We start from the raw sequence: 23,469 nt of genomic DNA on the forward strand, positions 1-23,469 counted from the left end.
CATATTCTAAAGCGAAGTCGAGAACAGAAATACCCGCATGATCGGTAGTACGTGATCCAAGCCATTCGGCATGGTGGGCATTAAAATCACCAAGAACCACAATCTCTGCGGATGGGATCTGCTACAGCACGGAATCTGTAGCCATTTGGACGTGCTCAACCAGTCGGTCGGTTTCGGCATTACCGCTATGGGACCTATAAAGGCAAGCATAGATTCGCGGATGGTCGTCACAATCTACACGCAGCCAGATCGATATGTCCTGTCCTTCAAGGCTGCCGAGGCGTCGAGAGCAGATATCATCTCTGACGTAAACGCACACCCCAGCTCGTGGTACAAAGGAATGTTCCAATTTATACCCGGGGTAGAAAAGAAAAGCCGTATCGGCAGGAGAAGATATCTGGGTCTCGGTAAGAAAGAGCAAGGCCGGCTTCGTCATCTCAAGGTGAAAGTGTACGGCGTTCAAGTTCGAGTTGAGTCCCCTTATGTTGCAAAAGTCAACAGTGAGGGTGGTAGGGGTTGCTTTATGATGCCTGCTCCGCTTGCCCCGAACAGTGGCGAGCACAAAATTGCCCCCCCCCCCCGTTCAAAATCAAAATTCGGAGGGCAGACTGGGCATCCCTGCTCAGGTTGTGTACGTCCTGAGCATGGATGCCCAGAGAGGGATTCTCCACCGCAGTCGCTGATGGTACCCTCCTGGGGTAACGTAACCAAATTCTCCACAACCATCATGTTTGGGGGGGAGGGGGATCGGGCTTCCGGGACTCTCACATACCAGACGAAACGCGGTAGCATAGCTACCACTTTACGCTGGTTTTAAGTGAGAGAGTGGTACTTCCCCGGGCGTGCCGGCCCATTCGGCTGCAACCCGAAGGTATTCAGTGTGGCACTACCACTTGAAATGCCAATTATTATTGTTTTTTAAACTACAGTAGAAACTCGATTAACCGGACTAATTGTTGTCGTCAGGCATTCGAATAATCGAAAATCCGGATAATCGAATGCATGAAGAAAAGCGGGTTTTGTGCATATGTACATAGTATATATCGAATTTATGATAGGCAGTTATTTAAAAAAAAAATACGCAGAACCGCTGACCTTGTTCTGGTCATCGGCTCTGCTATAGTTATAACAATTTTATGTTTATATTGAAAAGCAACTTTAAGATATCGTCGGCATTTATTTGATTTAAAAATAAAAAGGTGAGTATTAACAAAAATAAGCAATAGTTCAAAATAGTTAGTTTTATTTAATCAACACAGCTTTTTCTTATTTAACCAACATAGATTTTACTTACAATGTTTTCTCTTCCGAAGTCGGTAGCAAAGTGTCTCGCGTACTTAAATCAACCCTCTTTTATTAAATCGCCCGCCCCACCAGAGGCGGACATCAATAACAAAAACACTTCATTATTAAACAAACGGATGTTATAAAATCACTGTATTAGAAAATGGTTTTGACAATTCTTTTTATAAAATAATTTAATAATTTTAAATGATAATAATTAAAAGTAATTTAAACCGAATTACAGTAGCATTATCTAATTAGTAACTAAATAATTAATTTTAACAATTCATTTACACGATTAATCAATTTTTATAAAATCAATACTGAGCATATTTTAACCATACAATCATTTTAACATTTACAATAATTTTATTTAGAGTATAATAAAATTAACCTTAACAGCTAAATAATATTTGCGGCGACACGGCCATACTGACGCGCGATGCGTGCTCTGCATCGCTCCTTCCCTCTTTCTGTAAAAGAATAATTATTACGAGGCAAGGTACCTCCACGATACACACAAGCCTATTTCATAAGTTTTAATCATTTGATAGATTACTGCTCATTCCATATGACAACAGTAACAGATCTTGTCTTTACTAAGACAAAATTGTAATTATTTTTTTTTTTTTTTTTAATAGGCTAGGATAGGTGTATGAAAGGGCGTTGCTGTATAGAACAGAGGCTCTAAGGGATAGGATAAGGGATAAGGGATATGGGATAGGTCGATGCTGTGCTCTGGGCGGTCTCGTGCGCCGTGGTACACAGAGGACTATTTTTCTTTCAGGATAGGTTTAATTAATGGCTTATTGGACGGCTCCACACGCCAATAGCATCTTTTATCATTTTAGACATTCTTAATGTTCTTTTAATTAATTTTTTTTTTTTTTTATAATTATTATAATTTTTTAATTTTTTTTTTTTTTTTTCTTTTTTTTGTAATTATTATAATTTCGGTTTTTTTTTTTTTTTTTTATTATTATAATTTTTTTTTTTTTTTGTCTTTGATTATGCTTATAACTATTTAGATAATTTTTATGATAGAATAATAATAAGGACCTCACCATTTTTAGTTTCATTGTTGCTCGTTTGTGAGCGGCGGAGTACCTGAAGGAGTAGGTTGTGGTGAGGCCACCACAGCGCTGGAATGTCCAGCTTGCTTTTCCTCTGGGGGCGACACGGCTGCCTGGGTGGCTCCGGGAAGTGGAGCGCGCCGTAATTGATCGTGTGCGACTTTTCGAGGTCGCCCATGATGTCCTACTACTTTTTTTACGAGGTAGCGGTCGTTTTCAAGGACTTTGTAAACCTCATAAGGAGCGCTAAACTTAAGGTCAAGTGAGGTTTGATTTCTAGGATTGTTTTTTATTAAGACAAAATCACCTCTTTGGAAGCGGAGAATCTTAGCTCGGCCTTTGTCGAACCTGGCTTTATCGTTAGTGGATACCTGCACCATCCTTTGCTGTACGTGACGTTCAAGGGCTTCAATGTCAATCAGCGCATTGTCCAGGTTAACTAAATTTAACAGTTCTGGCGGGACACAGTTTTGACGCCTAGTTAATAGTGTAAGTGGAGCTACGCCCGTGGTTCTATGGACGGTGCAATTGAGGGCAAGCTGAAGACTCTCCAGTGCTGTATGCCAGTCTGGGGTTTCATAATTCTTTATCATGATAAGAGCGTTTTTCAAAGTTGCCATGACGCGTTCGACTTGTCCATTAGCTCTACTAACACCGGGTGCTATGGAATGTACTTCTATATTGAATCTATCACAGTAATTTTTGTATTCTCCTAGAAACTCGCGACCACCATCGACGATGATTTGCCTTGGAGTTCCAAAAAGGTGGATGACTTGTTTTAGGGCCGCCAGAGTACTGTGTTGACTTTTGTCATTAGTGTAACGTAGTAGAACGTATTTAGTAAATGCGTCTATTGTAACCACGACGTACTCTCGGTCATTGGAGGTTCCTAATTTACCCGTAATATCCATGTGAATAATTTCAAATGGAACTACTGGTTTAGCTATTGGATGCAATTGTACCTGCACAGCTCCAGATGACTGCTTTGATGTTTTGCATACGATGCAGTTGTCCACGAATTCACGTACCGTGGTGCTCATTTTCTCGAAATAATAGGTTTCCCTTATTTTTTGAAGAGTCTTCTCCCAACCAGGATGCTTAAGGGCATTGTGAAAAGTATTTATGAGGCTCCACTGAAAAGACTTTGGCACAACAATAAGTTTCAGTAAACCTAGGACAGCATCCTGCCTTACAAATTTTAGGACGTTATTTTCGAGCTGGTATCCTGGTACGTTGTTTCCATTTTGCAAATCATCTATGATGAGTCGCAGTTGGTTATCGCGTCTTTGTTCAACCGTTACCCAATCCAAGTTCTTGGTCAAAACGTTGACGGTGAGAAGATCCGCATTTCTGCTTAAGTAATCTGCGTGCTGCATCCGCTCGCCTTTCCTATATTCTATTTCAAATTCAAAGTTTTGTAAATATGCCCACCATCTATGGATACGGGGTAGCAATTCCTTTTTATGTTTTGAGGCTTTAAGCGCGTTACAGTCCGTAATTATTTTAAATCGGCGGCCATAAAGGAAATGCCGGAAATGCTTTATTGCCCTGACTACAGCCAACGTCTCAAGCTCATACGAGTGATACCTACTTTCTATGTCAGTAGTACGCATACTGAAGTAGGCCACTACATGCTGCCGTCCACTTATAATCTGGGTGAGTACTGCTCCAAAACCAAGGCTACTAGCGTCAGTAAATAATTCAATAGGTTCGCCTTCTTGAAATATTGTTAGGACTGGTGTAGAAGTTAGACAACGAATAATCTTTTGTCGTGCCTCTTCATGAACATGAGTCCATTCCCACCGTGCTCCCTGTTTCGTCAATGCGTAAAGAGGGGCCATAGTACGCGCAAAGTCGGGTATAAAGCGTCTGAAATATGCCGCTAGACCGTTAAACTGGCGAACTTGTTTAACATTTGTCGGAATGGGGGCCCTCGATAAAGCCTCAACCTTTTTAGGACTAGGACGGACCTGACCATTTTCGATTATGTTTCCGAGATATTCTATGGACCGTTTAAAGAGTGAACACTTATCAATGTTAACTGAAAATCCGGATTCGCGTAATGCTACAAATACTTTTTCTAGGTTTACGAGACCAGATGAAAAATCACGACATTTACTGATGACGTCATCAATGTATACCTGAGCTACACTATCATTATGGATCTTATCTGCACTGCCAGGGCTTAAAAGGGGACCCAAAGCGCGATTAATGCATCTTTGATATACTGAAGGTGCGTTACACAATCCGAAAGGCATAGCTTTGTATTCAAATAAGCCATCCGGAGTAATAAAAGCGGTTTTCTCCATAGACTCAGGTGCAATCGGTATTTGGTGGAAGCCAGAGGCCATATCGAGTGTAGAATAATATCGACCACCATCAAGCTGATCTATTTGGTCTGCGATTAAGGGGAGTGGATAATGATCGCGTACTGTATTTGCATTTAGCTCTCGATAATCCACGCACATGCGATCGTCACCGTTCTTCTTTTTGACCAGAATTATTGGACTTGAATACGGAGATTTACTTTCTTGTACAATATCATTATCTATTAACTCTTTAACAATTTCTTTTACCCTTTCACGCTCGACTGGGCTTAACCTGTATGGTCTCCGCTCTACGTATTTGTCCGGATTTTTCAGACGGATCTCCAATTGACCTGTGTTAACACGGGTTCGCGAAAAACCGCGCGTAAAAATGGTACTATATTTATCGAGCAATGTTAATAGTTGTTTGATTTCAAAGTCATCGCTTAAATCATGATCTATGTTATTAAATAGGCTGGTTGTCGACCGCAGGTGCATGACGCGGGGTTGAGAACACAATGTCGCGCTATTTTGAGTTATGATTACAGTTAGCCCGGTTTCACGCAAGATATTTGCACCAATCAACACACTCGATGTCATTTCATAGTCGGCCAATATAAAAAAAATCTATTTCTACATTTATATCATCAATAGTACACACGGTTGTTAAAGTACTCACGGAGACTACGGGAAACGGACCTATTCCACGTAAATAGTTAATAACTTGTCGTCGCTTACCCGGTAATTTATTTGCAATGGATTCGCACATAACGGAGCACTCCGCACCACTATCGAATACGGTATCAATAATAATATCACCTACCCGCATACGCATAGTATTTAAATTTTGTTTATTTTTATGGACTGAGACTATGTTAGAGATCTGTTTTTCTCGACGGTAACACGTATCAAATGTATGACCAGATTTAGAACAAAATGAACAGAACCTATTGTCACCCTTTTTAGGTAATGATGCAGAAGTACTAAGGTTTTTCTCGGTAGATTGTTTTTCTACAATTACAGGCGTGTTTTTATTTCGACAATCGCGATATGTATGCCCGGGCTGCCTACAAAAACTACAATAAGCTATGTTTCGATTATCAATTGAGTATCTTAATCGTTTCGATGGTGGTTGGTTCGAGCTTAGATGGTTAGCACGCTTAACACGAATAGACGCGGCGACAGAAATTAACTCTGGTACTGAGGTAGCTCTGGCATTCATTAGTTCAATTCTGAGGCGTTCGTCACCGATTGTTCCTATCACTGCTTCTACAGCATCACTATTGTCAAGCTTATCTTTAGTGACTCGTCTCCATAAAATCCATTATTGTGACAGAAACTCTGCAATATCTTTTGTTGGGTCGTAATTGTGTTCCCGGAATCTTAGTATATCCCTTGAATAGCGAGTCTCGGGTTCAAAGGTAGTAATAATGTTTTGACGCAATTCTTCCCACGTGGAAGTTGTGACAAGCCAATTTCTGCCCACATTTTTGCACGACCTTTCAGTAGGCTAGTCACCTTCATGCGAACATCGTAATCACTCAGCTCATAGTTAGTTTTAGCAGACGAAATGTGATTACACCACTCGCGTACCCCGACGTTTCCGTCTGGATCGAATGAAGGTAGAAACACGTCAATAATTTTAACCTTATCACTTTGTTTGGACAGTCTTTCACTCAAATTTTGCATCATAGTCATCATATGTAAGTAAAACTCAGGGGGTACATTACCCCCCTGTAGCATCGCCTTGTTAGCAGTTGTAGTTGACCCGTGAACACCAGCCTCTGGATCATGCTCGGTTGATGGTGGCTCACTTGGTTCTGCTGATACATTCTGGTCTCTTATATCCATCGCACAACGAGATAATTTCGCTCAATGTGGCTAGGCGGTATCTGAAATCATAAAATAAAACCGACAGAAACAATGGGTTCGTATCCCACTTCTGATATCGAATTTATGATAGGCAGTTATTTAAAAAAAAAATACGCAGAACCGCTGACCTTGTTCTGGTCATCGGCTCTGCTATAGTTATAACAATTTTATGTTTATATTGAAAAGCAACTTTAAGATATCGTCGGCATTTATTTGATTTAAAAATAAAAAGGTGAGTATTAACAAAAATAAGCAATAGTTCAAAATAGTTAGTTTTATTTAATCAACACAGCTTTTTCTTATTTAACCAACATAGATTTTACTTACAATGTTTTCTCTTCCGAAGTCGGTAGCAAAGTGTCTCGCGTACTTAAATCAACCCTCTTTTATTAAATCGCCCGCCCCACCAGAGGCGGACATCAATAACAAAAACACTTCATTATTAAACAAACGGATGTTATAAAATCACTGTATTAGAAAATGGTTTTGACAATTCTTTTTATAAAATAATTTAATAATTTTAAATGATAATAATTAAAAGTAATTTAAACCGAATTACAGTAGCATTATCTAATTAGTAACTAAATAATTAATTTTAACAATTCATTTACACGATTAATCAATTTTTATAAAATCAATACTGAGCATATTTTAACCATACAATCATTTTAACATTTACAATAATTTTATTTAGAGTATAATAAAATTAACCTTAACAGCTAAATAATATTTGCGGCGACATATATATTGTTACGTGTTTATTAAAAACAACAAATCAACGAAAATCAATGTTTATTAAGAAATTATTAAGAGATACATTTTCCAACATACGATATATGCACTTATTTATGTAAGTAGGTACATACATATTTTCTTAAATTACATACATACTAAAATACTGCAGCTTTCATCATTAAATAAAATATTTAGGTACATATGTACGTATAATTTGTTTACAATATGTATTTGGTAATTTGCATTTGGTAATCATGAAATAAAATAATAAGTTTAATTTGGTTTAAAATATTTGGTAATTGTCATTTGACGTAAGCCACTTTTTGTCTTCATTGCTGCTAAATCACGAATTCGTTTCAGCTGTAGTAAACTCACAGTATCACTCTCTGTTTGTTTTTCAAGCCACTTGAGAGCTGTTTCCAGGGTCTGAAGCGCTTCATCATGAGACGGTCTTGCATCATTTTCCACGTCTAGATTTTCTTCTGTTTCATCTTCTTGCATTTCCAGCGGTTCATTTATATGCAATATGTTTTCTACGATTTCGTCATCCGACATAATCTGAAAGCCTTGATCATTACTGTCACAAGTGACCCACTCTTTCATATCATCATTATCACAATCCTGGCAAATTTGTAGCTTTAACATTAGCTCATTTATATCCTCCAAAATAGAATCATCCGTATTGGTTATTGAATTTTCGTTCTCCCGATTAAGTACTCTGTTCCAAGCCTTGCTTAAAGTCTTTCTTTCAATGAAATCCCACGCATCTACAACCATGTAACAACACTCCTTTAAATTCATTTCCTTAAAAAATGATAAAACGACTTCTACATTATCTTCATCAACCGATAACAACCTACGTAAAAGTTGTTTTCTATAAAGTCGTTTCAATGTTTCAATAACACTTTGGTCCATTGGTTGTAGCAAGGATGTCACATTAGGAGGCAAAAATTTAACTTTAAACTTTCCATTTTCTCTCTCTAAGAGTTCAGCCGAAGGATGGGTTGGCGCATTATCCAGCAAAAGTAGGACATTTCCTTGTTTGCCAATTTCGTTTTGTCTTTTTTTTACTTCAGGGATAAAAGTGTTGTCATACCAGTCGATGAATATTTCTGAGTTCAACCATGCGCTTTTTTGATTTTTATAAATTAAGGGCACTCTAATATTTTTAAAACATCTGGGTTTTTTTGATTTTCCGATGAGGAGCAAAGGTATTTTATTCGAACAATTCCTCGGAACATTCTCCGTGATAAATTCTGTAGAAGATGCAGAGCGATCCAACATCTCTACGCAAAGCCAAAGGATCAAGCAGAATTTAGCCTCCGGCACCGTGGTATCACACCGCGGGATTGTTGGTGACTTTCCTCGGTCATCCAGAGTCGAGTTCGCCGCAAAGAGAGAGCCTAAAAGATCAGCCTTCTCCTTCGCTGTATGGGCCAATGACTCACCGTCCTTGTGCAGAGATGGTAAGGAAGGCTGACAGAAATTCCCTAAGACAGCCTTGGCGAGCGACCAGCGACAACGAGCAGGAAGCTCACCTGATGGGTAGTGACTACCACCGCCCATGGACATCTGCCACACCGGGGGGCTTGCAGGTGCGTTGCCGGCTTTTCAGGAAGGAGTACGCTCTTTTCTTGAAGGTTGCCAAGTCGTATCGGTTCGGAAAAACCGCCGGCGAAAGTTGGTTCCACAGAGTGGTTGTGCGAGGCAGAAAATGTCTTAAAAATCGCGCTGTTGTGAATAAAATCCTGGCTGTTCCAGGCCAGGATTTTTTTTGGCCAGTTAATTTTCGTTGAGATCGTAATAACATACGTCTGCATAATAAATTATGAGAAAGACCAAAGCGTGCACAAGTATAATCTTAGTCTTGATGGAAAGGAAATTTCGAAGTCGATTCAGACACCTTAACGTGGCTGTAACTGAGCGACTAATATCAGAGATATGCACAGACCAACTGAATGTGGAATCAATATGTAGACCAAGGTCTTTTACATGATTGCGGTAAGGAATATTGATGTCATTGAACGGGCGGTAAAGATGTTAGGTTCAGATTGGTGATAAGGCGAGAGCTCCCAATAACGATCGCCTGACATTTTGATGGATTAACCTTTAAACCGAATTTTTGAGACCAAGTATTTACACTAACTAGGTTATTATTAATAGTTGCAACAGCATCATTTATGTTATCCAACTTGGTTTGACAGTAGAGCTGCAAGTCGTCGGCGTAAAAATGATAAGAACAGTTGATGTAAGTTGTGAGGAGATTTATAAACAGAGAGAAAATAAGAGGAGATAAAATGCCACCCTGTGGTACGCCAGTATGAAGGTCAAACCAATCGGAGAACGATTGATCCAATCTAACTGCTTGCTGGCGGCCGCGAAGATATGATGAGAACCACTACAAAACTAATGGCGAAAACTTGAGATGCTCGAGTATAGCAAGGACAATATCATGGTCAACCATGTTAAAAGCATTAGAGAAGTCGATTAAGACTAAAATGGTGACCATTCTATTCTCCATACCATTCCGAACATCCTCCGTGACCTTCAGAAGAGCCGTAGTAGTACTACGACCGGGCCGAAAACGCCGCTGAAATGAACTAAGGATATTGTTACTGTAAACGAAGGAGGTCACTTGTTTGTAAACTGTATGTTCAAGAATTTTTGACATAAAGGGCAGGATCGAGATAGGTCTAAAATCAGTTAACTTGTTAGGGTTAGAGACTTTAGGAAGAGGAATGACAAAAGACTTGCGCCAATTTATAGGGAACATCCCGGATGACATGGAAAAGTTAACAATGTGCACTTCTTTCATTTTTGTATCTCCTGAAGGCGCGATCACGTCGTGTCATGGCCATTCGTACTTCTTGCGTTATCCACAGTGCTGGTGGCCGTCTTATCTTAATCGGTCTCAGTGGAGCATGTTTATCGAAGAGCGATAAAATGGACGAGTTAAAATGGGAGACTTTATCGTCAAGTGACGAAGAACTGTATACCAGTGATAGGTCAAGTAAGTTCGCGTCGCTCATTAAAGCCTCATGATCCATTTTTGAAAAATTGCGCATCCACACAGTTGGAGGTTTCATTTTAGGGGGTCTTAGCTTATAAGCCAAATATAAGAGATCGTGTCGAGAAAATCCGGGAGCCAATAACTGTCCATGCTTAAAGACATCATCGATAGAGGAAATCAAAGTTACATCTAACCAAGTATCAGGAGCATCCGAATTATGATGAGTGGGACCAAAAGGAAGAATGTGAAGAGCGATTGATTTTAAAAAGTCAGAGAGACGAAAAGAGCGAGTTGTAGATTTTAAAAGGTCAGTGTTCAAATCTCCCATGACAATAATATGTAAATAATCCGAAGACAGAAGAAGAGGGCCTAGCGCCTGTGTGAGTGCTTACGTTCACAGTGACTCTGTAGTAAATATCATAATATAAATAAAAACTCTGCGATATACGTGTTGATTTGCATCTAAAAACTTGTATAGTGGGAAAATTCAAAGGCAAAATATATAAGTGACGAAGAAAACTACACAACTGTGTTTAAAACTTTAAAATAGTGCTGATACTTTTCGAACTATTTATTATCAAAGTGTCATTACAAAGATAATTACAATCAGTGCTCAAACAAAAAACTTTTGGGAAACCAACCAAATCACAGCCAGTGAAATGTGTGTCCTACATCTATAATAAAGTTAGACTTGGTATAACCTAAAAATGCATCAGTTACAAAAACTACAACATCAACCTCATCAAAGTTCAGATCAGCACCATCTCGCGTAGAGTGGCACAACAATTAAGGCAAACAGATAAATCGAAACTTGCCGTCACCAATTTACATTCGACGTTCGTTTGACTACTCATCGCGAGAGGGCGTAACTATCCAATAAAATCACCGATAACGCGATAAATACAACATCGTAATGGAAGAGCTTACAAAATTAATTAAAAATCTACAAACAAAGTTAGACGAACAAACTAATGAAATACGCGATATTGTAGTGTAGTATATAAGCAGATGACACATGGTATTGAGGAGCAGTAATAAATTTATCTTCAAACCTTAAACATCTACTTTATTTACCTAGTCCCGTCCTTACATGGCGACCCTGCCATTTAAGGTTCGGTTTCGGGTTCTAACGAAGTGCAGTATAACAATATAATGTCGCTCTGTGTAACATTGGATATTCGTGTATTTAATTGTTCGAACGTTAGTAGCGTCATAATACAAAATGGGCAAAGAACAAATTGTGCATTGAAATAAAACTAGTTTTTTTAACAGTCTGCCCGTGACCACGAACACTGCAAAGTGCTCGAAACGTCGGGATGTTAAAATAAAATAATTAATATACGCGATTAAATCCGTTAAAAAACTAGTTTTATTTCAATGTGTAATAATCGCGAAAATCTAAGACAACATTATGTGAACAAATTGTGATTGCACAAAATGCCGCAGGAGGCGTGAATTCGGCCGACGTGGAAATAATACACCAAAATCAGAAAGTGACTAGTATAATTTTGGGTATTTTTCTTTTACTTTTAATTTTGGGGGCAAAGTTTGCCATATATAAATTATATAAACGCTGCCACATAAACTGGATGCATCAGGAGATGGCCAGGAGCGCTTTCAGACGTTCGAGGCGTGAACCAGAGACTAAAGAAAGAAATCAGGAACGTGTCGTTTAGCCTGGAGAGACATGAATAGATGCTTATAAAAAAAAATAGGAGTGAAAAGTGTGAAAAATATATAAAAGGAGAAGTGAAATAGTGTCATCAGCAAAGGTGTTATGGTATTTTAGACAATAGATATATTCATATTTTATCATTATTTCTAAGTGTATATTTTTAAGCCTTTTTTGTTATTTTTCGGTGCTAAATATTATATTATGTTTCTTAAGATTTAAATGGATCATATATTAGATATAAAACATCAAATTGGAAATATAAAAATCAATTTAATTAAACTAAGTAAAGGGAGAAGAACTAAAAAGTTGTTAGAACAGAAATATTAAGAGGCAAAAAGTTTAAATGACGAATATATAAAATATCGTGACGAGTTAAACTTTAATGCATCTAAAGGGTATATAAAAAAGGAAGAGATAAATTACTTATTAGTTGCTTCCGAAGAAATTGAATCGTTTTATCAAAAAATTCAAACAACTTGTTTAGTTAGTGACCAAGATTTTAGCACCATGACTGACTTTGACATGAAAACTGCTACTTCTCTTCTACCTATTATGACAGAAGATGAAGAAGTTACTAAAAAATTAATAGATTGTATCGAATTCTATAGCCAAACCATTAGGAAAGAACATGAACAGTTACTTATTTCTTTTGTCCTTAAAACTCGTTTAACTAAAAATGCCAAATTACGTTTGTTATCTAACTATGAATCTTCCACAGAACTTATTGCCGACATGAAAAATAATCTGTTGACTAAGCAGTCAGCCACGGCACTACAAATAGAAATGTTAAAATCTAGACAAGGTTCGCAGAGTATTGAGGAATTTGGTAAGAAACTCGAGGATTTATTTGTTGAATTGACTATTTCCCAAGCTAACGGTGATGATAACGCGTTTAAAATATTGAGACCCGTAAACGAAAAATTAGCAATACAGCGATTCACCGAAGGTTTGAGAAATATCACGTCATATATCCCAGTGTACACGAGCTGTCTCTGTGAGGGAAATGGAATAATTTTGTATCGATTTAAAAATAAATACGTTATATGTAATAAAAGATGAGAATAATTTTCAAATAATTAAAGAGCTAGCTCAGGTTATAAATAAAATGCATAAGTGGTCCGGACCCCGTTTATGCGTAATTAAAGGAGTTACAAAAATTATAGACGACGATACGAAAAGAGTTATATTAAACGATTATCATATCCTGCCCACTAGCGGACACGCAGGAATAAGACGTATGTTAAATAACATTCGTAAAAAATATTTTTGGCCAGGATTAGAGCATGATGTTAAGCTTTTTGTAAAAAAATGTAGTAAATGTCAACGTTATAAATATTTAAATACCATAAAAAAACATGAACTATGACCATAACGGACTGTGGAAATTTAGCTTTTGATAAGATTTATTTAGATTTGGTAAGTCCATTGACAAGAGATAATAATTATAATTACATTTTAACGCTCCACTGCGACCTCACCAAATATGTCGAGGCATATCCGATAGCAGGTAAGCATGCGCGCACAGTAGCTACAACTCTAGTAAATAATTTTATACTTAGATATGGCAGATCGTGACCGATAGAGGAACTGAATTTATAAATTCTACAATGGAAGAGGTTTGTAAAATTTTAAATATAAGTCAATTACAGTCTACAGCCTTCCACCATCAGACCTTAGGATCACTTGAAAATAGTCATAAATATTTAACATTTTATTTAAGAATGCAAGTTAACAGTCATAGTCAGGAATGGAGTCATGTTTTGTAAGTCATAGTTGCGCGCGTCACGTCGGCTCCGTATAAAATAATTCGAATAAACAGTAATTATCGAGTATTCTCGTCGGTGTTTTAAGTAAAAAGTTACCTAGTGCATTTGCCAACTTTGTAAAGGTAGCATACAGTACATTTTTGGCGAAAAACAATTGAAAATAAGTTAATAAACAATGTATTAAAACATAAGTGCATCAGTGTAAAAATAAAGTAGTGTAAGGTAGTCATTAAAACGATCTCAATAATTCTACCGCCCAAGATCATATCACAACAACAAAACAAATTCAACAAATTCTGTGAAACATACGAAGCCGTTTTTTTGCCAAGCCTATTAAACTTAATCTGGCGCGTTAAGGTGAGCGTGCGAATTAAATACTCCTCGTGCCGGAGGTCCTAGGATCGATTCCTAACAAAAAATAGAATTTTTAATTTTTTCGAGCAAAAGTATTACTGAGATTAACTAATAAAGTAAGCTTACAATGTCGTCTAAAAACAAATTAGAATGCTGTCTTCGACTTCCTAATTCAACAGAGGTGATGTCATGTTACTGTTGCAAAAAACGATATCACTATAACTGTATTTCAACATCTAAAACATGTTTCAATGAACTGTCCGAGAATTACAAAACTACATGGCTGTGTCCAACTTGTGCTAGACCTAAAAGAGACAACTCAAACACACCAATTAGGACCTCGATTACTACTTCAGAGGAGCATGAAAACCAGACTTGCAATGTTACTCGTCGCATCAAAGATAATGAAAGGAAGGTTATTGATACAATAACACCCGACCTACCACTACATGAAGTCCGGTCTATTGTCAGAGAAGAAATGAAAAGTTTGCTAGACGTTTTCAAAAAAAGCATACTGGATGAATTCACTACAAAAACGAACGAAGTTCTTGCGTCTATAAATTTCCTGGAAAATCAATATGAAAACATCAAGAAAGATTTATCCGCTAGAAATGAAGTAATTAAAACCCTACAGTTAGAAAATAAAACACTACACTCCAAAGTGAATGACTTACAGACTAGACTCACTTTAGTTGAAAATCAATCCCGAGCCAGCAACCTAGAAATCCAATGCATTCCTGAGCACCGATCTGAAAATATCATCTCTACAGTGAAACAACTGGCCGCTAACGTAAAGTATAACTTATCAGATACTGACATACAGAGCTGCAGTAGAATAATGAAAATCAACAAGGAGAGCCCCCGACCACGTTCTGTACTAGTCAAATTTAGTAGTCCAAGAATACGGGATAATTTTCTAGCGGCAACTATAGCCTTTAACAAACAAGCGAAATGTAAGGAGGACAAATTAAATACCAGTCACTTAGGCATCGGAGGAAACAAACAACCTATATATGTTACCGAACATCTCCCACCGGCTACAAAGGCACTACACGCAGAGGCACGCATTAAAGCTAAGGAACTCAAATATGAATTTGTCTGGATTAAGAACGGTCGAGTTTTTATGCGGAAATCAAAGTCGTCTGAATACAAAATTATAAAAAGTTCAGAATCTCTCTTAAATTTATCGTAACTAAATTTTACTAATTTTTATTAACATACATGTTGTGGTACATTAATTGAAAAATTCGATTCAATAACCTGTTATTATCAAAATGTCCGAGGACTTCGTTTAAGCTTAACTGAAGTACGAAATGAAGTCCTTAACTCGACTTATGATATCATTGTACTAACCGAAACTTGGCTCAATGATAGTATACACGATGCTGAGATCTTCGATGACAGATATTATATATATAGACGTGATCGCGAAACGTCCTCCATTTCTAACTATAAGAAAATTGGTGGTGGAGTTTTGATAGCGGTAAAAAAGGATGGCTTTAGTTCACGTAGACAACTTGGATGGGAGAGTCAATGCGAAGACTTATGGGTCACAATAGAACTCGATTCTGAGGACATATCAAAACATTTACATATCTGCGCAGTATACATTCCCCCACCAGTTACTCGCAACACATTAGACATTTTTATTAATAATGCAACTAAAACAATAAATAATAACATCTTGGATGTTCCAAATAATTCAATTTTATTACTTGGTGACTTTAACATGAGTTCTATCACATGGGAAGTCCAACCTAATGTTCAGTACACATCCCCAAGGAACCACACAAATTGTCTTCTTAAAAGTAGCCTAATAGATTTCTTCACCTTACACGACCTAAACCAATATAATAATATAAAAAACCGAAGTGGAAAAATTTTAGACTTAATTCTATCCAACATAACCACGAACATTAGTGAAAGTCAATTTCCAATACGCAATGTAGATACTTTGCACCCACCATTAGAAATTGTCTTAAAAATAATGCCCTCAAATATTCCTCTTAAAACCAAGCCTAAAACTTCACACAATTATAAAAAAGCTGACTACGATTCTATTAGAACGTATCTTGATAATATTGATTGGCTTCAAACTTTAGGTACACTAGACAATGTTAATTCAATGATATCTAAGTTTTACGAAATTCTGCAAGTAGCGATTGATAAATTCGTCCCCAAGTCTTGCAAAAAAACAAAATGTTATCCTATCTGGTTTACTCCTACAGTCATCAAACTAATAAAACAAAAATATAAATATCACCACAAAGTTAAATTATATAACAATCCACTTGACAAAATTGAATTTGCATACCTGCGGAAAGATTGTGACAAACTTATTAAAAAATGTTACTATAATTACATTTTACATATTGAAGAAGCTATTGGCCAACATCCGAAATATTTTTGGACACATCTGAAAAATATGCGACATAAGGGTTCGAATTACCCCAACAAAATGACTTTGAATAATCGTGAGACAAGCAATAGGCAAGAAATATGCGACTTATTTGCTAATCATTTTTCATCGGTATTTAATAATAATAATAATTCAAACAATAACTTTGATTTACCGTCAGTGAACATATCCAAAACTTATATAGGCAACATTCATTTATCCAAAGGAGACATTGAGAAACGACTAAAAAGACTTGACACATCGAAGGCTGCTGGTCCAGACAATATTCCGCCTTTTTTTATACGTAAGTGCGCAATCTCATTGTCTGTTCCGTTAACCTTAATATTCAATAGCTCCCTGAATTCAGGTATTTTCCCCGAAAAGTGGAAAGAGGCGCGTATAGTGCCAATTTACAAAAGTGAAAGTCGTCAGAATATTGTAAATTATAGACCTATCTCCATTTTATGTACTATGTCAAAGGTCTTTGAGAGTTTAGTGTATGACCTGAGCTTTAAGGTACTAGGAAGACGTATCAACGGGCAACAGCATGGCTTCTTGTCAGGTAGATCTACTGCAACAAACCTCTTTTCATATGTCACTGAATTAATTGGCAATGTCGATAATCGACTGCAAGTCGATGCTATATACACAGACTTCTCTAAGGCCTTTGACAAAGTAAACCACACATTACTTGTTAACAAACTAAGCGAATTTGGACTAAATGAGACAATTTTAAAATGGTGCTCATCCTACCTACAAAGTAGAACCTCTACTGTGGTGATAGATGGATATTCTTCTCAGCCATACATTGCCAAGTCTGGTGTTCCGCAGGGCTCAGTCTTAGGACCAGCTTTCTTCAACATCTTTATAAACGATATTGTTTCGATATTCCAGCACTCAAAAGTCTACCTATTCGCAGATGATCTTAAAATTATTAAAACAATTACAAACAATTTTGACGTCGCACTTTTACAGGAAGATCTGAACAGGTTGATACAATGGTGTAACCATAACCAGATGACACTGAATCCCAAAAAATGCTTTTCAATCAGATTTACAAGAAAACAAAACTACGTTCAGAGCCAATATTACATCGAGGCAGAAAAACTGACGGTAGTTCGAGCGATGCGTGATTTAGGCGTCGTACTGGACAGCGAGTTAAGATTTACCAGCCACATTGATAATATTATTACCACAGCAACAAAGACATTAGGTTTTGTATTGAGGAATTCAAAAGAGTTCAGGCAGCCCTCTACTACCATCAAACTTTACAGTAGTCTAGTGAGAAGTAAACTGGAATATTGCAGCCAAATTTGGAATCCTCACTACAAAATTCATAGTGATAGAATAGAAAGGATACAAAAACAACTATTGCGTCATCTTGCGTATCGCTCGAACTGCAATCTAACCGATAATTCTTATGAAGGAAGGCTTGAACGATTCAACATTACTTCATTACAGTCGCGCAGAATAATGTCAGATCTATTATTCCTACACAAAATATTGAACAACAATATTGATTGTCCAGCTATATTGCAATTATTTAATTTCAATGTTCCCTCAAGATTACCTAGAAAACCGAGCGCCTTATTTCGTGTACCGCTATACAAATCTAACTTAGGAAAATATTCCCCATCAGCTAGACTAGCACGCACATATAATGATCTCTCTTCGAAGATCTCTAACCTAGATATTACTTGTAATAATTTGCCTATTTACAAATCAAATTTGTTAAGTCTCTTAAAAAATAATATAAATTATTGAAACTAAAATTATTGATTATTGTTATTAACTCAAAATTAATTTAAAAAAAAAAAATGTTTACTTTTTATTTAATTTATATTGCATTTAATATGATCATTTAAATGCAAATCAATTGATATTGTTATAAAAATGTTAAATAATTCAATTTCTTTTTAATTATATATTTGATCCAAAGAAAACAATTTTGTGATAATTACTAATGTTTAATTTTATATTTAGTGCAAGCTGTGATTACCTATAAAAAGAAATACAATTATCAAGTGTGTTCAATTGTTAACTATATAATATTTGTAATACTATTGTCATTTCTGTTGGTGATCCTATAATAAATAAATAAATAAATAAATAATGGAGTTTATGGATTCCTTACTGATGTTTTTCGTATAACACTTCTGTACACTCGAGTACAAAATTTACTCCATACGAATTAGTGTTTGGCAAACAATGTAACTTACCAAGTAATCTTAGGTCGACAATAGATCCAAATTACAATTTTGATGATTATGCAATAGAACTAAAATACCGGTTACAAAAGTCACAAAATGATGCAAACAAACCTCATAAATCGTAAAACTTTAAGAAAAATAAAATATGATAGAAGTATAAACCCAGTGGAGTATAAACAAGGAGACTTAGTATTGGTTAAAAATGAAAATATTAGCAAACTTGATCCATTATATTTAGGCCCATATACAGTTGTTAAAAATTTATCACCGAATGTTGTAGGTAGCCAATGGTAAAGAAAAAACTGTTCATAAAAATAGGACAAGACTTTATGTTGAATGATCATTAAACATATTGTTTATTAAGACTTGTGATTATGACTATACCTATTATGATATTTGATATTAAATTTCAGCACTGCATTATTATACCTTTGTTTACATATTTGTTTTATTTTGTTTAATTATTATTATATTCAATTTTATTTTACTTTTTCATAACGTATTTTGATAAAAAAAAAAATTAATGTATCCAACATTTTTTTTTTTGTTTGGTAGGGCATGTAGTGTAGTATATAAGCAGATGACACATGGTATTGAGGAGCAGTAATAAATTTATCTTCAAACCTTAAACATCTACTTTATTTACCTAGTCCCGTCCTTACAATACGCGCCTACAAATGAGGTACCGTTGTCTGAAAATATAGTTGCGGGCTTTCCTCTTCGTGAAATAAAACGATATAAAGCCAGTAAAAAATATGACTACTTGTTAAGTCACTTACTAATTCTAAGTGAATCGCCTTGGTGGTAAAACAAATGAAAATAGCAATATAAACTTTCACTAGCCTACATCCGCGACCCTGGCGACTAGCGCAGATTACAGGCCCAGCGTAATCAACCCCAGTAGTCTGGAACGGATAACCAGGAAGAAGCCGCTGCCGCGGTAAGTTTCCCATCAAAGGAGTTACTGTAGCTCCCTTCATTTTACGGCAACGTACGCATTTATGGAATTTCTTCCATACGAGATGGAGACGTCCTCCAACACGCATTATTTGGTTATCGTCTAAATAAATATTAAATTTAAGAAGAACGCTCTTTTTAGGGAAACTGATTTTATCAATTAACAATTTGTGCTCAGAAAATGATTCACTTTGAAAAGTTATTACATTTAAGGCATTCTGTAATTCAGACTCTGAAATAAATATATCATATACTGAAAGTTGTTTACATAATTTAATAAATCGAAGCATGTAAGCAATTGAGCGCAAAAGTCGAATGTATTTCGAAAAACGCTTAAAATTTATAAATGAATACTATTATATTCTCCTATTATCACTTTCATTTTTAACCTTTCCATTAATACTGGTGAATATCCTGATTCCTGGAAGGACGCTCAAATTATACCTCTTCTAAAAAAAGCAAGTCCATCTTCTTTTTCTGATTATCGTCCCATTTCTATCCTTCCCTTTCTTTCGAAAGTACTTGAACGTCTCATCCATACACAATTAAATTATTTCCTATCCAGAAATAGCCTTCTGAATCCTTTACAATCTAGTTTCCGACCTGGTCACAGTACGACTACTGCTTTGATCAAGGTTTCTGATGATATTAGGCTAGGAATGGACAATCAACAGGTTACGGTGCTGACATTATGTTGTCTTAGATTTTCGCGATCATTACACATTGAAATAAAACTAGTTTTTTAACGGATTTAATCGCGTATATTAATTATTTTTAACATCCCGACGTTTCGAGCACTTTGCAGTGTTCGTGGTCACGGGCAGACTAAGGTGACATTTGTCTGTTCGAATTAAAAAGAAAAATATTATTTACAACTACCGCCAACGATTTCTTAATTGGTATCTTGAGTAGCGTTCCGGTTGCACGCAGAAGGCACTAACTGTATCCTCAGTTCTTGAGACCTATCAAGAGTAATATCCCTTTACAAACTGCGGGAGTATATAAACTCGAATGTGAGTGTGGTTTATCTTACATAGGTCAAACAAAGAGAAGTATCGGTACTAGGGTCAAGGAACATATAGGAGATGTCAAAAATAGGCGTTCTTCAAAGTCTGCAGTCTGTGAAAACAAAACAGTTATGTAGGTAGGTACATTTAGTTATCGCGCGGTAGTTTACCTACATCCAAACGCCGCGCACCGCCGCGTGTTAACAGGGTAGCAGGCTACCTTAGATAAACAAAAATGATCCAATTCCCTTCATACTTTAATCCTGGCTTAGGACAGGCAAAAATACCAAGATATTTCATTCGTTTAAGCAACCAATTTATTGACTAGGTAAATGGTGTGAACTTGACACAAAAAATAATATGAACTGTTTACCTATCTTGGTATTTCCGGCGTATTTAAAAATGGAATCATACTTATTTACAACAATTGTCAATCATTAAACTACCTATTTACCTACATAACTACACTAACCTTAACAAATGTTCAAAGTGAGCTCCTTCATTTTTGAATTTTGCAGGTTCTTAATATCAATTTCACGTGATATTAAGTCTGCTGGATTCTTATCTATGGGAACATGTTGCCATATACAGTTACCCGCCCTTTCTAGTATTTCAGCAACGCGATTGTGTACAAAAAGCTGAAGCCTAGAAGGCAACATCTGTAACCATCCTAACACAATTGTCGAATCATTCCAACAGTAGGTTCGGCTAATAGTTACTCGAAGTGAATCTTGAATCTTCTCATACAGACGCGCTCCTACTAATGCGCTACACAACTCCAACCTTGGAATGGTTGTAGGTTTGAGAGGCGCCACCCGACTTTTAGCCCTTACTAAGCGAACCAAATACTTACCTTCGGGATTATTGCTTCGAATATAAGCGCACGCACCGTATGCTCGCTCAGAAGCATCGGTAAATATTTTTATAAGATTTTTTCTGGTATTCTTTTTATTAGTACGACACAGTTAATAAAATACAATTGAGTTTCTCTGTTAAAAGAGATGTATTTGTTTAATTTTACACTAATAAAAAATAAAATAAAAGTTTGAATTTACCTACTCATTATTTTACAAAAATAATATTTACGCACCTGTAAAAAGAGAAACGACATTTAATGGTTATTTATTAACAATGTCTGTTCCTAAATCACAAGATACTTTATACTTTACTTTTCACAATCACGAGATTGATTCTAGATTAATATTCTTCATGGCTAACAAAATTTAGTTGTCATGTCACTGCGCGTTCGATGACGGTTGTTGCGCGGAATTCAGATTAAAGAAAAATACATTTTTTTCTTTACATCTCACCCCCTCCGTAAAGAAAGTAAGGTGAAGATGTTTTTTCATGCACGGTCTTTAATCGTAGATAGGAGCTGGTGTTAGCTTTGAAATGTGGAAAAAATTTGACTCTGATCTCCTATGTTCAATATTTATTTTGTAAATTGAGTTTGAAATTTTTTCTAAAATTTTGATCGGTCCAAGTTTCAATTCATCAAGCTTCTTTCGATTTAGTTTATTTCCATTTTCTATAAAAACAATATCACCGACTTTGAACTCTATATGATTTCTATTTTAATCGTAAATTGTCTTGTTATAATTATGTGATTTGATTAGCTTTTTCTCTAGCCTGGATTAAATTATGGTCAGTCTTCTTCTGTTTTAGCTCCTTTGGCAAAATCGTAACATCTGTACCATAAAGTAGGTATTAAGAAGCATATCCAGTAATAGTATGCTCCGTTTCATTGTATTTTTGCACAAAGTTATGGGCTATAGGCGTCCATACCATTTTAGTGTCATGTTCGTTTATCTTGCACCGGATTTTATAAACCAATGTCTGGTTTAATCTCTCATTTACGCCATTTGAAAAAGAAGAATTCACTGCTGTAAAAATTATGGGAATATTTTTTTCATCCAAAAATCTTTTAAATTCCTTAGAATTGATACCTGGGTATTGGTCTGATAGTATTAATTCAATACCATAACTTTCTGTACAGTTTCTTATTAATTTAATGGAGTCATTAGCATTTTGAGTACTTGATGTTAGAACATACGCATACCTGGTGAAATGATCTAATAAAAGATGTAAATATTTCTTTGTTGATCTGGAACCTCCGAAACCTCCAATGGTATCAATAGAGCATATCTGAAAAGGTTTTGTGGCGGGACCCAAGTAGGACATCAACTTTATACATAACATATTACATATCTGTCCCCTTGATTATGAATTGCCAGGCATTCCAGATAGATGGCTTTCTTCCTTTTCTGTACTTCAGTCAATTTTTTCGAAAAGTATGCTACTGGTTTTTCTTCATTGTTTTTCTGTGGTTGTTTTAGTACTGCTCCTATTCTTAATATACATCTATGTATATATGAAAAGGTAGGTTTGGGTCAAAGATTGTTAATATCGGTTGAGAACATAATATTTGTTTCATTTCATTAAATGACTCCTGACATGCATCAGTCCAGTCAAAGGTTTGTCCTTTTTTCAAAAGTTTATGCAATGGTACCAATTTAATGGCTATATTTGGCACATATTTATGATAAAAATTTATTTTTCCCAAAAATTGCCTTACATTTTTGAGTTTTAGGAGTCGGGAAGTTTTTTGTTTTGATATTAAGTTATCTTTCAGTGGTCTGACTGAATTATTTTGTATTATGTGACCCAAGTATTTAACTGTATCTGCTGCAAATGTGCATTTTTAGTTTTAAGCCTTCGCTTTTTATTGCTTCAAAAAGTTTTTTCCAAATGTCTGATATGATCCGAGAAAGTTTCTGAGAAAAGTAAAATATGATCTATGAAACATACTGCGAAATTGCCAA

The 23,469-nt window shown here is 36.0% G+C and overlaps 1 protein-coding gene across 1 annotated transcript; it reads left to right on the plus strand.

Annotated features, from left to right (window-relative positions):
- The first annotated feature begins 14,202 nt into the window (after positions 1-14,202).
- LOC125075654 lies at positions 14,203-15,267 on the plus strand. The gene has a single exon (XM_047687364.1). It carries the CDS (start codon positions 14,203-14,205, stop codon positions 15,265-15,267), a length of 1,065 nt encoding a protein of 354 aa, XP_047543320.1.
- Positions 15,268-23,469: the final 8,202 nt, after the last annotated feature.

Source organism: Vanessa atalanta, chromosome W (assembly GCF_905147765.1).
Source record: "Vanessa atalanta chromosome W, ilVanAtal1.2, whole genome shotgun sequence".
NCBI classification, from domain to species: domain Eukaryota; kingdom Metazoa; phylum Arthropoda; class Insecta; order Lepidoptera; family Nymphalidae; genus Vanessa; species Vanessa atalanta.